This window comes from Brachypodium distachyon, chromosome 3 (genome assembly GCF_000005505.3).
Source record: "Brachypodium distachyon strain Bd21 chromosome 3, Brachypodium_distachyon_v3.0, whole genome shotgun sequence".
NCBI classification, from domain to species: domain Eukaryota; kingdom Viridiplantae; phylum Streptophyta; class Magnoliopsida; order Poales; family Poaceae; genus Brachypodium; species Brachypodium distachyon.
In genome coordinates, this window is record NC_016133.3 from 1,112,594 (window position 1) to 1,127,403 (window position 14,810).

At 43.4% G+C, this 14,810-nt stretch overlaps 3 protein-coding genes and 1 long non-coding RNA gene across 5 annotated transcripts; 2 read left to right on the forward strand and 2 right to left on the reverse strand.

The window, feature by feature from the left end:
• Nucleotides 1–87: 87 nt before the first annotated feature.
• LOC100841233 (putative receptor-like protein kinase At3g47110) lies at nucleotides 88–5,610 on the forward strand. Its single transcript, XM_024460609.1, has 6 exons — nucleotides 88–522; nucleotides 727–1,687; nucleotides 1,820–1,832; nucleotides 3,739–3,861; nucleotides 4,422–4,461; nucleotides 4,587–5,610. The coding sequence occupies exons 2-6, from the start codon at nucleotides 768–770 to the stop codon at nucleotides 5,327–5,329; spliced, it is 1,839 nt and encodes a 612-aa protein (XP_024316377.1). The 5' UTR covers nucleotides 88–522; nucleotides 727–767; the 3' UTR covers nucleotides 5,330–5,610.
• Nucleotides 5,611–6,081: 471 nt separating this feature from the next.
• Nucleotides 6,082–8,276, reverse strand: LOC100841539 (GDSL esterase/lipase At5g55050). 2 transcript variants are annotated; one of them, XM_003570778.4, is made up of 5 exons: nucleotides 7,812–8,276; nucleotides 7,561–7,727; nucleotides 6,980–7,213; nucleotides 6,593–6,842; nucleotides 6,082–6,472 (listed from the first exon to the last, which is right to left on the reverse strand). In XM_003570778.4, the coding sequence occupies exons 1-5, from the start codon at nucleotides 8,068–8,070 to the stop codon at nucleotides 6,252–6,254; spliced, it is 1,131 nt and encodes a 376-aa protein (XP_003570826.1). In that variant the 5' UTR covers nucleotides 8,071–8,276; the 3' UTR covers nucleotides 6,082–6,251. The 2 variants fall into 2 exon arrangements, with proteins under 2 accessions (XP_003570826.1, XP_014756294.1); XM_014900808.2 differs by having other exon boundaries at nucleotides 6,082–6,842.
• On the forward strand, nucleotides 7,124–7,939 carry LOC112271722. Its single transcript, XR_002965001.1, has 3 exons — nucleotides 7,124–7,375; nucleotides 7,504–7,689; nucleotides 7,803–7,939. It is a non-coding gene; the product is annotated as an uncharacterized LOC112271722 (long non-coding RNA).
• A 167-nt stretch (nucleotides 8,277–8,443) lies between the features above and the next one.
• Nucleotides 8,444–14,258, reverse strand: LOC100836263 (choline/ethanolaminephosphotransferase 1). The gene is made up of 18 exons (XM_003573414.4): nucleotides 13,855–14,258; nucleotides 13,005–13,014; nucleotides 12,872–12,922; nucleotides 12,691–12,768; nucleotides 12,290–12,365; nucleotides 12,183–12,205; nucleotides 12,004–12,104; nucleotides 11,386–11,480; nucleotides 11,174–11,242; nucleotides 10,932–11,001; nucleotides 10,511–10,574; nucleotides 10,393–10,433; nucleotides 10,167–10,251; nucleotides 9,671–9,733; nucleotides 9,510–9,568; nucleotides 9,377–9,429; nucleotides 8,901–8,973; nucleotides 8,444–8,818 (listed from the first exon to the last, which is right to left on the reverse strand). The coding sequence occupies exons 1-18, from the start codon at nucleotides 13,989–13,991 to the stop codon at nucleotides 8,797–8,799; spliced, it is 1,170 nt and encodes a 389-aa protein (XP_003573462.1). The 5' UTR covers nucleotides 13,992–14,258; the 3' UTR covers nucleotides 8,444–8,796.
• Nucleotides 14,259–14,810: the final 552 nt, after the last annotated feature.

Sequence of the window (14,810 nt, forward strand, 5' to 3'; positions counted from 1 at the left end):
AGTGCATATATACTTATATAGTGGTCATCAACAAACCTGAAGCAATGAATCTCAAGCTCATTGGTGATTTCATGGATAACAGACGTAGCAAAATGCATGCGCAGCACCACTGTCAAATTGATAAAAGTAGTGAGATCAAGCATAGGTTATACAGAGGGCCTGGTGTCTATTGTAAGATGTACTTGCTGGAATAATCTGCTCCACATGTGTTATCAAGGGAGAAGAGATCCTTGTCCAATTCCAGCCGGAAATACAGGGACAGCAGGTTTGAGTGAGCCAAAGATGGACTGACTCAAAGTCTTCGCAGAAACAACCATGGAAGATAAGATGTGCATGGAAAATGGCAGATACGGTGCAAGTATGTGGATCTAACGCTGTTGTACAGGTGGTTATAAGCCACTATGATCTGAGCTAGCTGAGCATCCCACTCACTCATTTGCTGCTCGCACACCACAATCGTGCTGTGGCCGGTCGAACCCAGGTTCCTTATTCGCTCTAGCTGGCTCCTGTTGCTCATTCGTGGTAATACTACTTTTGCTTGAACATCAATTTAGGCTTGTGCTTTGCTATCAGTCCTGTTATAGTTATTTTGGTCTTGTTGCCAATGGGGCTATCGAATGTTTTAAGAAAACATTTGCAAGGATTATGATAGTTCATAGGAGCATATTTTGGTAATGAAGCTTTGGTATTTTATTAACACCCCTTCACACGTACTGTACTTTGCAGGTACATCTGATAGATCAACCGCCGAATTAATTTAACTCACCATGCTTGTGCTGCTGTCATTGTTGCTCATTGCTCATGGAGCAAGCAGCAGCATCCGTTGCTCTGCAATCCCTAACTATGAAAGCACGGACATGATCTCGTTGCTAGATTTCAAGCGGGCCATCACCAAGGATACAAGACGAGCCTTGAGGTCTTGGAACGCCAGCATCCCCTACTGCCAGTGGGAGGGCGTCATGTGCAGCCTGAGGCACTTAACGCGAGTCACGGAGCTTAACATCAGCGACCTAGGCTTGGCCGGAACATTGTCTCCTTCCCTCGGAAACCTGACGTTCCTGAAGATACTGGACCTATCCAACAATAATTTCACCGGCGAGTTACCTCCTCTTAACCGTCTACACAGGCTGCAACTACTTTTGCTGCGAAATAACTCACTGCAAGGGATGATTCGAGACACCCTTGCAAACTGCTCCAATCTAGAGTTGTTAGACCTGTCCTCGAACTTGCTAGTAGGTGAAATTCCCCTCGCCCTTGCAAACTGTTCCAATCTAGAGTGGTTAGACCTGTCCTCGAACTTGCTAGTAGGTGAAATTCCTCGCAATATAGGCTTCTTATCCAATCTATTATTCGTATACCTTGGCCATAATCATCTCACGGGAAGCATTCCCGATGAGATCGGACTATTGCGAAATCTGCTGGATTTATTCCTTGCTGGAAATGGGCGCCTTTCAGGTGGAATACCCCCATCCGTGTTAAATCTGTCTTCTCTCGTAGTATTAGACTTAGGTAACAATATGTTAGAGGGCGCATTACCATCGAACATCGGCGACATGCTCCCAAATCTCAAATGGTTGGAATTGGACTACAACAAGTTTGAAGGTCACATCCCAGCATCACTAGGCAATATTCCTGGACTACGAAGGTTAGGCTTGTCATTCAACAATTTCATCGGCCAACTGCCTTAGCAAGCTTATAGCTAGGATGCTAGCATGTTTGAATTGTACCTGGGTGCAGAAATCTGAGCGGTTCATTTAGGGTCGTGGCTGTGTGTGCCGAATTGTTTTATCATTGTAACACAGACTATAATACCAGGCAGTTTAGAGTGCTTGGTACAGTTGTACTACAATCTATCTACATGATCGAAGTGATTGGCCACAAGTCCAAACGGTGCCCGTTGTAGTCCTGTCACCACTATCTCCCTCGGCTCCGGTGCTGACATTGTCGTCATCGTCCTCCGCCGCTCCATTTTCTCTGCCATTTCCGGCACTGAGTCCTAAAAAAAGCCCAACCCGTTTAACTCAGCCCTATAAAAGAGAACACCGCCCCCATATCTGCGCACACCGCCCTTCTCCTGCTGATGTGGAGCATTTGGAAGAGCCGGAATCGTCGCGTGTTTGATGCTGTCCCCCATTCGGATGCCGCTCTCTGGTGCTGCCGCTCCCCCTGCGCCCCTGCTAGTTCTGCCCTCACTTCTTGGTGTGGCAGCGTGTGCTCTTTCCTTGTCTCTCCCGAGTAATCCTCTCCCTGTACTTACTCCCTACCCATGTACAGTTCCATTTTGCGTTGCCCTCTGGGCTTGATAATAAAGAGGTGTTGTTCAGGTGGGGGCGACCACATTTCCTTTGCCATTTCTAGCTGCTCTCGCGGCCAGGCTGGGCCGTTGTTTCTGGGGCGTTTCTTTCTGGCTTTGCCTCGTGTTTCCAAAGCTAGTTGTACTTTATTTCTATTTTAAAAAAAAGGCACGGCGAGGGAGTCAAAGCTTGACCGACCGACTCAAAGTCTTTGCAGAAACGACCGTGGAAGCTGATTAAGATAAGACGATGGCATGGAAAATGGCAGATAGTACGGTGCAAGTGTGTGGATGTTTAATGCTGTTGTACAAGTGGGTTTAAGCCACTGTGATAGTGTGATCTGAGCTAGCTGAGCATCCAACTCACTCGAGATTTTCAGCTCGCAAACCACAAGCGTGCTGTGGCCGGCGGAACGCATGTTCCCTGTTCTTTGTAGCTTCTTTTGTTCGTCGATGGTTGCTTAAACATCAATTTAGACTTTTTTTTTCGAAAGATTTTAAAAGTAATAAAAGTTACAAATAAGTACTTGGACGAGCCGATGGTGGTCCATCATCCTTGCCTCTTCATCACCGGAGCTTGGCACAGAAGAGCTTGTGCTAGTAGACGGCGGGATAGTCGTCGTCCCCATACGACCAGCACACAGAGCGGCAACTATCAGCAAAGATCAATTTAAGTTTGTGTTATAGTTGTTCTTGTAGTTGCCCATGGGGGTATCAAATATTGTGAGAATTTTTTTTGTAATGATCTTAAAATTAATTAAGGAATTTTTTGAACAATTAAGGTTAAGCATGCATTCTTATCACCATGTCATGCATTAATTTTGTCTCGTAATTAAAACTTTTGGTTTAAGGCATGTAATCCTATTTTATACCTGACACCTCCAACTGTTATCTTATGGTTCAAGAGTTACAAATGACCTTGTGTTGTTTTTTTGCAAAAGCTAAAATATTCACGCGATGAGTGCCTGAAAATTTCCAAGATTGTGGGAATTGTTTTTAGTGCCATTTGAATTTCAATGTGTAGTTACGTTCAAATAGTTCAAAATGGATTAAACTATTAAGTTAGATAGAGAAATAGATTCCAAGCACGCATGTGAAATTTCATAATTTTTGGACAATGTTTAGGCCCGCAAATGCACATTAATTTATCTGGGCGTGTGGAAAAATGTTTCTTTTTTCTGAAAATTATATGAATACGCCACGTGTCGCGTTCCAGTGCACTGCGCGCGTCTGACATGCGCTGCCCGTGGGACCTCTCTTGACCAGCCAGCTTGACTCTCTTTTCTCTCTCTCTCTGACCACAGGGGGCCCGCCTGTCAGTCCTCATTGCACCTGCCAACCAGCAACCAGTGGCCAACGACTCACTCCCTTGACTTGGCAGAGCCACTGAGCACCGGGCCACTGACACCACTCCCATTGGCTTCTTCGCGCCGCCGCGAGTCTAGCGGGCATCTCTGCTCGTCGCGAGGTTGCCCGGAGCCCGAGACCCGTCGTCGTCTTCTTCGTCTCCGGTGCCCAAAGCCGCCGACCGCCGCCTCATCGACCTTCGCCTCCCTCTCGAGCCCGCGGTGAGCATCCCCGTTTTTCTCGCCTCCCTTCGTCATGCCCCGTAGCGCGCCGCTGCGCCGGCCGCCGTAACCGGCCAGCCAGCATTAGAGCCACCGCCGCCGCCGCCTGCCTCTGTCCCAGCACCCAAAGCGTCCGATCCCTCCTAGCTGGGCCGCTTCTTCCCAGCCTGACTATTTCCCCCAAACCCTAAAGCCTCGTAGGCCTCTCCAAATGAGCCCAGTAGCCTTCCAGCCTTTTTCCTTGTTTCGAATTACTCAGAATTCTGAACCGTTGGCCATGGACCCATGCTGACATTGAGACAAGCCTCCTGGACCAACAGCCTCTTGTATAAATACTTGCTATCCTAACAAAATATGATGAGCATATCCTGGTTTTAGAATACTTAGTCCACAGTATCTTAGGATTTGGTTGTCTTTGTCCTTAGGTGGGTAACTGTACAATTAAACTTGAGATAATTCAGGGTACAATAATCATTTGCCCTGACACATTCGGACAGATTATGATAGTTTTGGTAGTGAAGCTTCGATATTTTCTCAACAACCCTTGTGGTACTTTGCAGGTAACCGGGGACTCACACGAACGTCTTGACAAACCAACTGGTGAATAAATTAATTCGCCATGCTTGTGCTGCTCTCATTGTTGCTCATTGCTCACGGAGCATGCAGCAGCATCTGTTGCTCTGCAATCCCTAACGATGCCATCGCCGACAAGCTCTCGTTGCTAGATTTCAGGCGGGCCATCACCGAGGATCCGACACAAGCCTTGAGGTCTTGGAACGCCAGCATCCCCCATTGCCAGTGGGAGGGCGTCAATTGCAGCCGGACGCACCCAGGGCGAGTCACGGTGCTCGACATCGGTGGCAAAGGCTTGGCCGGAACATTGTCTCCTTCCCTCGGAAACCTGACGTTTCTGAAGAGACTGGACCTACACAACAATAATTTCACCGGCGAGTTACCTCCTCTTAACCGTCTACACAGACTGCAAGAACTTTGGCTGCAAAATAACTCATTGCAAGGGATGATTCCAGACAACCTTGCAAACTGGTCCAATCTTGAGGTCTTAGCCCTGTCCTCGAACTTGCTAGTAGGTGAAATTCCTCGCAATATAGGCTTCTTATCCAATCTATTTTTAGTAGACCTTGGCGATAATCATCTCACGGGAAGCATTCCCGATGAGATCGGACTATTGCGAAATCTGCTGGATTTATTCCTTGATGGAAATGGGCGCCTTTCAGGTGGAATACCCCCGTCCGTGTTAAATCTGTCTTCTCTCGTAGTATTAGACTTAGGTAACAATATGCTAGAGGGCGCATTACCATCAAACATCGGCGACATGCTCCCAAATCTCAAATGGTTGGAATTGGACTACAACAAGTTTGAAGGTCATATCCCAGCATCACTAGGCAACATTTCTGGACTACGAACGTTAGGCTTGTCATTCAACAATTTCATTGGTCAACTGCCGTAGCAAGCTTATACTAGGATGCTACCATGTTTGAATTGTACTCGGGTGCAGAAATCTGAGCGGTTCATCTAGGCACGTGGTTGTGTGTGCCGAATTGTTTTATCATTGTAACACAAATTATAATACCAGGCAGCTTGCAGTGTCTGCTACAGTTATGTATACAGCACATCATTGAAGTGATGGGCCACAAGTCCAAACAGTGTCCGATGTTGTCCGGTGCCGGCTTTGTGTCGTCATCCTCCAAGTAAATTAAAAAAACCATCACATTAAGAGTTAGGGTTTCACATAACTATCAGTTTACGTTTTAGTTGCTAAATATCATTTAGACATGTGGCTGTGTGTGCCGATATCATTGTAACACAAAAACTATAATACCAGGCACTTTTTTTAGAGTGTTTGATGGACCGAAGCTCTCGATGGTCAGAGCGTCTGTGTCTGCTTGTGCCACCCTTTCCAGTTTCTTCTTTTAAAACAGTAAATTATAAAGTGTTAAATTGATTCATCTTAGTATCAATTTCGTGCTGTATAAATTAACTCCATAAACCAAAACAAAGCTACAGATTATCCAGACCATATTTTTTTCGTTCAAATTCCTTAATAATCATGTAACCAAACCATTTTTTTTTCATATACTTTGGCATGTGGGCATTTTTCTGGGAGCTACGAGCGATTATTTTTGGCCCGGGTCTTGCTCCAATCCTGGCTCCGCCACTCTAAGTGGATTTCTCCAAACAGCACAGATCAATCGCCCAATGTGAGTGATCAGCAACCAAAAACTCGGACAAATTTTCCCCTCTCTTTGTGTCAGTTTCCACACGAATGACAAGATGTCCTTTGTAATTTAGGCCGTTCAGACTTCAGAATAGGCATAATATCTTTCCTAACTTATGGAATGACACAAAAAGGCCTTCTGATCTAATCCTAGTTATGCCTCCGACAGCTGCCTGAAGGTGATTGGACCGACGAACCGTGCCGGTCCGTCGTAGAAGGCAAGGCCTGCGAGCTTGGAAGTTGCCTGGGTAGGGTGCATGAGGTCCCAGAAGAGGAATTTGCCGCGGTCACTGCAGTAGCTGGAGTTGGGGGTGCAACCTTGCTCAGCATTGAACTTGCCGCCACCACAGCATGCACTCTTCACCTCTGTAAACCCTGCATCCAACAAAGTAACCAAGGTCGCAGATTGCCAGAAAAAGAGATGACCACATTTCATGCTTAGTACAAGCACGGCGAACTGGCGATGAATGCTCTTGCTAAGTTGTTGCAATTTACCTGCAGCATGTGGGTTCTCAATCAGATTGGAGACAAGCGCGTAGGAGCTGGCAATGGAGTACTTCATGCCCTGCATTTGGGAGCTGAGGTCGCTGAACAGATCCTGGATTCCGTCGTTGAGTCTCTTGGCCAGCTGATTTAGCGGCTCGACGCATTCCCCGGTCGGGTTCTGGCTTCTCCAGTACGGGCAGCACCCGATCAGCGGCACGTTGATCACCGCAAACTTCCTTGCCCCCAAATTGTACAATGTCTGCACAATGATGTAGTTGATACAGCATAATTAAACTGAGGATGTATGCTTTGTTCAAATTCTACGGCGTAATATTGATTCAGAGTCGAATGAATCGTAGAGTTGCAGAAGCATCAAGGAATTGCCAGATCTCTTACTTTGACATGGCTATCATATGTGGAGATCACTGCTTCGCAGAACTGCTGGAGCGCTGTGGAGTCCGGTGATCTGTTCTGCGAGAAGAAGTCGAAGGCATCGTTCGCGCCTGCACTGATGAGGAAGATGGACTTTGAGAGCATTGCCGATGCTCTGTCACTGCTCAATCTGGTCGACATCTGGTCTTTGAGCTCCGAAAAGTACTCTATCTGCTTCGTCATGTTGATGGTAGCTCCCTGGTGTGATCATCATTTGTTACTGCACTGGCTGAGGGTGTAAAAGTGTAGTTCTGATTTCAACTATCTCCAAGTCCAACTATGTAATTGTGCTTCATGAAATACAGAGCTGGAGTACAGAAGTTGTTGCTTTGAAGATGTGGAGAATTTTCTCAACTTTAGGTACTAATAAACCAGATCCCCACCGAAATTCTTCTGGTAATCATAAAAATATAGAACTACAAATGTATTGGGGTTCAGTAACCAATTTAATCGAAATTTATGTCTGGACAAACACTATTTGAATTCAGAACATGTTGGCACTTCACAAACATTCCCAGGAAACTGGTCAAACAGTTCTTACGTACCGTGGAATCAAGAACACCAGAGCCTCCAGAAGCATAGTTGGCTCCTCTCATGGAGGCAAGAGCAGCACCTGTCATCTTCTGAGTCTTGTTGCTCATCGCCTCGCCGCTGCTGCTGGCGACGAGAGAGAGGTACGGCGGCGGGCTACCACTGAAACCCATGTCGATGGCTGTAAATTTTATCATTCATTCATCAGAAAGACTTGCAATGTAACTTGCTGCCATTATTTGAAACGTGTGATCAGTTGGCTCACCCAAGAAGTCTGCGCCGATGAGGCCATTGCTGAACCTGCCCGTTGGCTCGCTGCCAGGGAGGTCGACGCCATTGTGAGGGAAGTCAGCCCTGGCACTGCTCCCAGGCAAGTAGTTGTTGTTCCCCACGTCAGCTGTGGAGTCACCAAACACAAAGATCGCTGGAACCTTCATCTCAGAGGCGACGCTGGTGCTGCTCGCCACGGCAACATTGGCCACAAGAAGCAACAAGAGCGCCACAGCTCGTCGCAGGACAGCCATTGCTGACTTAGCTCAGAAGCCACAGAAGAAGCTACTGATGATTTGCTAGAGTCTGAGCAATTTATTCTGATGATTGAAATGAAACCTGCCATGCCAGCTAAGCTCAGTGCTTGGTACTGCACATTCTCCATTACAGTTACTTGCTCCATTAAAATTGTACTCAAATAACTACCACAAGGCTCAAGAAAAAGCTAGCCACCATTTTCTTGTGTTCTAGCTGCCCATCTTGGGATTTTATTTGCATTATGCAGCACATGGTACTGATTTTATTTTCATTGATATGTTCAAACAAGAGTGAACAAAAGATTTTCTCAAAAGTACCAGCATCTAATTCATTGGTGCACACTGATATATAGAATCATAGTTAATGATGTCAACCAAATCAGAAAGATTCATATTTAAACAACACTAACCACATCTCTGTAACTCTGTTGGTGTTACAATGTGATAAATTACGAAGGCATCATCTGCCAATCAGCTCAACATTCCCTCCTCCCTAAAGTTTTCACTGAGCATCTGCTCTACATAAGTTACAACAAAATTTCCCCATCTGTTTTAAATACATTGTTTTATCATCGGCACAGATTTTTAATGCTGATGTAAATTCCAGGGGACAGCACAGCAGTAATGCCAGAGGACAATATGATTCAGACATCATCCATGTAATGAAGACAAGTAGGTATGCTTGCTTGTTTGGCAGATACCACACACGAGTACTGATTAGAGTTACGCCTTTTTCCTGGTGATTCTGTTACCAGACAGAACTTGTGTCAGAACAAATGATGCAAAAAAGAAGTGGAAAATTAAGTACAAAGTGGTCATTAGCAAACCTGAAGCAATGGATCCCAAGCGCATTGGTGATTTCATGGATAACAGATGTAGCAAAATGCATGTACAGCACCACTATCAAATTGATAAAAGTAGTGAGATCAAGCATGTGTTATACAGAGGGCATGGAGTCTGGTAAAATGTAATAAAAGCCTATGATGAGAAATGATAATTACTGTAATGCATTTCTCATGATCTTTTTCATTGTTTGTTAGCAATTTCACCATAACAAATAGCCTCTAGGACCTCTCTAAAGTCTATAAAGCAAGCACGACCGAATGACCAGTACAGCACTCTAATGTCTGACCAAACCATGACAAAAGTAGTAGATTCAATCATCATTACGGATGGCAATGCTAAAAAATGACCCATCTTGAATAAATACCAGAAAGAAATACTACTTTTGACACTAAAAAATAACCCATCTTGAATGCAAGTAAATGGACACGGTCATCATTCCAAAAAAAATATTGCAGACCTGTAAATAGGCAGTACATCAGGAGAACGAGCTGCTCATCAACAAGGGGGGTTCTGAAACAATCATTAACCATAAAATCAGATGTAAAACATTATTATATATGGCATGACACAAAATGTAATGAGGCACAAACCCGTTATCAAGTCGTGCAGTCAGCGCATTTGCAATTGCAAACGGAAAATACGCTAGGGACTGCAAAAGGGAAACATTGATTTTAGACATAACAAGTATAAACATATTATCATAGACTGTATAAATAATGGTGCAAAAGAAACATGGTCAGTAGGCAAGTACCATGCACATTCCTGTCTTAAGACCTTTGGGTTCATCACACAAGTGAGCCAGAATCATTCTTCCCTGCGCAACAATACAAGATACTAAGTAATGTCCATACAGTTTGAAAAAGAGCATCTATAACAACAAAAGAATTGGGGAGCCCTGAAATAAAACAGTGTATAGTAACTGTTTTGCACAAACCAAACCAGTAAAGCATGATGATAAAAATGTAAACTAGCCCGGTTAACTGTTGCTTATTCACACCTACCCACAGCGCCAATCTTCAACTAAGAAATGGAATATTATGTCATCATGGTATAGACCCTAAAAGACCAGCAGAATAACTCTTGGATAAGGAATCAAACAAGAGCAGAATTGAAAGAGTCGCGAGGCAATGCCCAGAGTGGCAGGCAAGATAACAAATTAGTTTTAAACATGAAAGGTATTAAGTAGCAACGACACCAAAACACATATCTGCAAGGTATTTAATACAGGTATTAGAGGGTGTCCTTACCACAAGAAAGCCAAAAGCAAAACCAGTTCCAATAATGAGCAGATGTGGTTGATTTCTCATTATGTCTGAAGGAGACAGATAGGACCTGCATATTAATGTAATATCCTTCAGTAAGTGATATTTCCAATGTTTTTTTCCTGATACCAGATTCAGTTGTCTAGCCCAAATTTGCTAGAAAAGAGTAACATGTATATACAACGGAACTCAGAAGGTTCAACAGGCATACCACACGAGAGCTCCAGCCAAGAGGAAACCAAAAGGAAAGAGCTGGTAAAATGAAGAAAAGCAGAAGAAAGTCAGGTGGAGAAAGAGAAGCACAATATGACAATAAATTTAGAACTGACCATTGCTAGTGCCAGCAGCATGCTTCCTTTTCTTGCTTCGACAACTTTGTAGACATTATGAGTGCTGTAGGTTTACAACATTAACTTAGTGGAGCTTGACTAAAATTTGAATGTTTGTTCAGTTCTACATTAAACAAATGTGGTGCGTTTTCAACTTGAATTGGCTCATCAGCTCACAGATATTTGCCTCCCTAGCCATCGAAAATGAATATAAGAGCTACAAGTATACAAACAAGATAGAGTGATAGAGATCCAAAAGAATAAGAAGGTGTTTCAGATCTATTGAGCAATGGAATTATTTTCAACTGGGGCATTGGAATTATGTAGTAGAATAAGAAATGTTTCAGATCTGGCAAGAAACACATATCAGCTAAAACAAGAAACATCGCAAAATACTACGCAAAACGGCAAACAGACTTACTTAGATCCAATCGTAGGGATTACAGCAAAAGCAACCATTAGAAACAGCACGATGCCATAGAGCGGGATTTCTGGAAAAGAAAAAATAGGCAATAAACTTTAGCAGGGAATTCCAGCATTTTTCATTGTCCGACTCCGGGTCGCAGTTTTCAATTTTTACGGAGTATTAGGTAGGCTCATGTTAAGGAATTCACTAATATATGATTATAATACACAAAATTGTAATGTTGGTAATCTACATACCAGGAACAAGAGGGACCCAATTTAGGAGGGGCACTGATTTCCGGAAGTCCTGTGCCCACCATTCAGCTCCTATGAAATAAAAGATGCACAACTAATATCAGTCTGACCATATGGCTTGCATGGTAAATTAGTAGAAGAAAACTACAAAGGTTGACAAACTCAAAACAGATTTGATTATTATGGAGGTTGATTAAAGTTAAGTCAATTGGTACCTGTGAAAAAGGTGAAAATATGGCACACATAGATCAGCATAAGGCCTTCAGTTGGCCCATTGACTATAGGAAGAACAAGCGTATTTGTAAAATAGCTACATACAGAACAAATTTGTGAGAAGAAAAGATAATAGTCCAAAGCAACACAACAAAAGTCTGAACATAGGAATAATCATAAATATTACAAAGCATCAACAATAAACATAACAAAGCATATATGTTTCAAACTCGACAAGACTTGCGGCAACTGAACTGCACAAATCTTAACAGGGTAGTTAAACTCTCAATTTGCTTCATAATGGTGCCTTCAGTGAGAGCATTAAAGCATTTACAACGTAATGAGCCACATGAAAATGGAAAGCAAAGCATTATAGCTGGTAGAGTAAGGCACATGAAGTTTCAAGAGCCATTTGAAGAAAAAAAGGGCCACATAAGCACTGAAGCATGCACAGCATTTTGAAGACTAAAAAGCATTTAAAGAAACTTGTGATCACAAGGTCAACATTATCCAATAAAAATATGATTTGTTTGGCAATAGATGTAGAAGAGTGTAGAGCAATGCTTGCTCCCAGGACAGTTTGATGTTTCAATATAGGAGCAAAAGACCAATGAACTCACTGTTCCCAGGTTGCGCAGTAGAAAGGAACAGCCGAAATGACCCAAAACCAGAAGGTAGACTTTCCGCACATTGCTGTGCTTCCAAAAGCCAGGGACTCAAACTAATAGATAAAATAATTAGTTCCCAACAATTTAGTATCTTTGCATAAGAAAGAAACAATGTTGATGAATAGACTTACAGCACATGCAAGCGCATCACATCCTGTTCAGGATAAAAAAAATTCAGTGTCATATGCATGCTTTCATAAAACTGAGTTCACGTAACTGAATTTACGATGGAGATTACCATGATCAAAAAGTTCGCCTAAAGGACTTGATGAGTTGGTACGCCTTGCTTGTTTACCATCCACGGCATCAAAAGTCTGCATCCATATTACAACACGTAAACTACCTTCTAAACTGGCAGTTATTGGAAATTATACACTGTAGAATCATATGAAAATCATGAAATTTGTAAATTAGAGATCAACAGGAAAGGACTCCACAAATTCAGTCAGCATTTAGGAACCTTGACATGCATAAAAGTAAGAAAAAGCCCTTTGTAGTGTGGACCATAAATACTTTAAGAATATTGCCAGAACTGCAGATTAATGACTATGAGCATTATTAGAATGCTATCTGTTATATAATAATGTTAATACTGGAAAGGGAGAATATGATGCCTAGTGAGCATATAAAGTTGGATACCTGGTAAAGGAAGAGAAGGATTCCATGCGCGAGATGAACCCATCTAGGGGGTGCTGTATCAAGATGAGGCGAATAGTACTGCAGCAACATGGAGACAGTGACAAGGCATGAACTTGCTGCAAACAAGCATCAAAACCTTCATATACATATCGGTCCAACATTACTTGCAAAACATACTTACAAAGCCAAGGAATGCTGATGTCAGTAGAAACATGAAACCAGTCAGTGTAATCTGGAAAATAAGAATCAATGTTCTATCAGGCCTTGAAACAAAATAGCATAGCTTACAATAACAGCATGTGCAGAACTCTCACCATGTTTGGTCTGCAGATGATTCCAACAACGAAACAAAAGAAAGAAGATTAGTCTTTGCTCCACATATTTGAACAAAGAAAACAAGTCAAAGGCAAAACGTATACATAATTACTTTCATTAAGTAACCAATGTATAATTTAGCAGTGCTAAACTTTGATTATAAATAGTAAAAGGAACATATAAACAAGCATAATATGTCTTGGGTTCACAACAACCCACCACAGCAAAACCTCCCCTTAGAAAAAAAATGGGTTTGGATCGCTCACGTCTACATGAATAAAGAATGACCACGCTGAAGTTTTGAATCGGCCACTTTAGCAAAGCCACGAATAAATCCTCCAAACGACAGACCACCTTAGAGAACCTCTCTCTAGCATGTGTACGAAAACGAGTAGCTAATCCAGTATTAAACTACAGAATATATGCAAAGCCAAACTTTCCAGCGCCTCCTGAGTGACTCCACTAAGCAAAAGTTGGCACTTTTGAGATGTCTACTTGGATGCTCCTGAAGGTTTAAAAGATGGTTCCTTATTCTGTAGTAAAGCAAAGCGCATATTTCCAAAATCATATACATAAGGCAATACCTAACGAGCCAAAGGAGAACGCTAAGATGCTACTATAATCTGCGCTAAAATAAACGGAAAAGATAAATGTGTTTGCGTTGGTCGTACAGAGCAGTTAATCCCAAGAACAAGTTAAGCCTGCGGCATTGGTGCTGCATTGCGCATTGAACTTGCCAAGGAACAGATCAAGGCGAACACGCACGTATGAGGAGCACCCATGGACGAAAAAGAAACGAGCAATAATCGGACGGCGGGCTGTGGAGCGAGGGTGTGTGTGTGTGCTTACGGGAACCAGAGCGGGAAGAGGTGGACGAATCGCGACCAGAAGGGCTGCAGGATGTACTTGGCGACGACGGAGTGGTCGACGCCGCTGTACTTGTACCGCCGCAGCGTCGCCACGCCATGGTTCCCGACGTAGCCCATCCTTCCCTTCTCACTCACTCTCTTGCAACCCCCCCAAATCCGCGGCCGCAGGGAAGGAATGGGGGCGTAAAGGATAGGATCCAGAGACCGTGAGCGCGCACGAGGCGAGGCGAGGCGGGCGCGCGTGGTGTGGTTGGCGGAGGAATTTATGCAGGATCTAGTTTGTCTCTTTGTGTTGTGGCAAGGCAATGGTGGTGGCCGCCGGTTGAGTGGGTGGTGATAGGAGGAGGAGGAGGGAAAGGGAGAAAGAAAGGCCAGGAGCAAGGAGACGACACGTTTCGCGATTCGGCCCCTCCGGTTCCACAGTATTATCATCTGGTACCCAGCCCTCTTGGAGTTTAGGTTACCACCATGTGAGTAATCTGCATTAGCGCTCAATTAACACGTGTAGAAAAGAAAAACAGACATTGTATGGATGAAATTCTTGGTTTCGCAGATTTTGGTTCGCTGTTATAGTCCTGAAGTAATGTAAGTACTCCCTCCGACCGGAATTACTTGTCACTGATTTAATACAATTCTGTACTTACTAAATCCGGGACAAGTAATATATGCAGAAGAATATGCATGCCGTTTTGGCGGAGGTACTACATAAACAGTTAAACGGTGTTATATTTCTCCATTTAATATAATTTTTTTAAGGTTTTTAATATAAATTTGAAGTTTACCGATAAGAAATAAAGAGGATGACTCACCGGATGCGGAAGAAGCGAAAACCTTGTTACACGTAAAAAAGAAACAGCATCAACACAAATGAAAAAATAAAACTATCAATACTTGATCTCGGTCGACACCGATGGTCTTTTGACAAGTCTTCCGCAA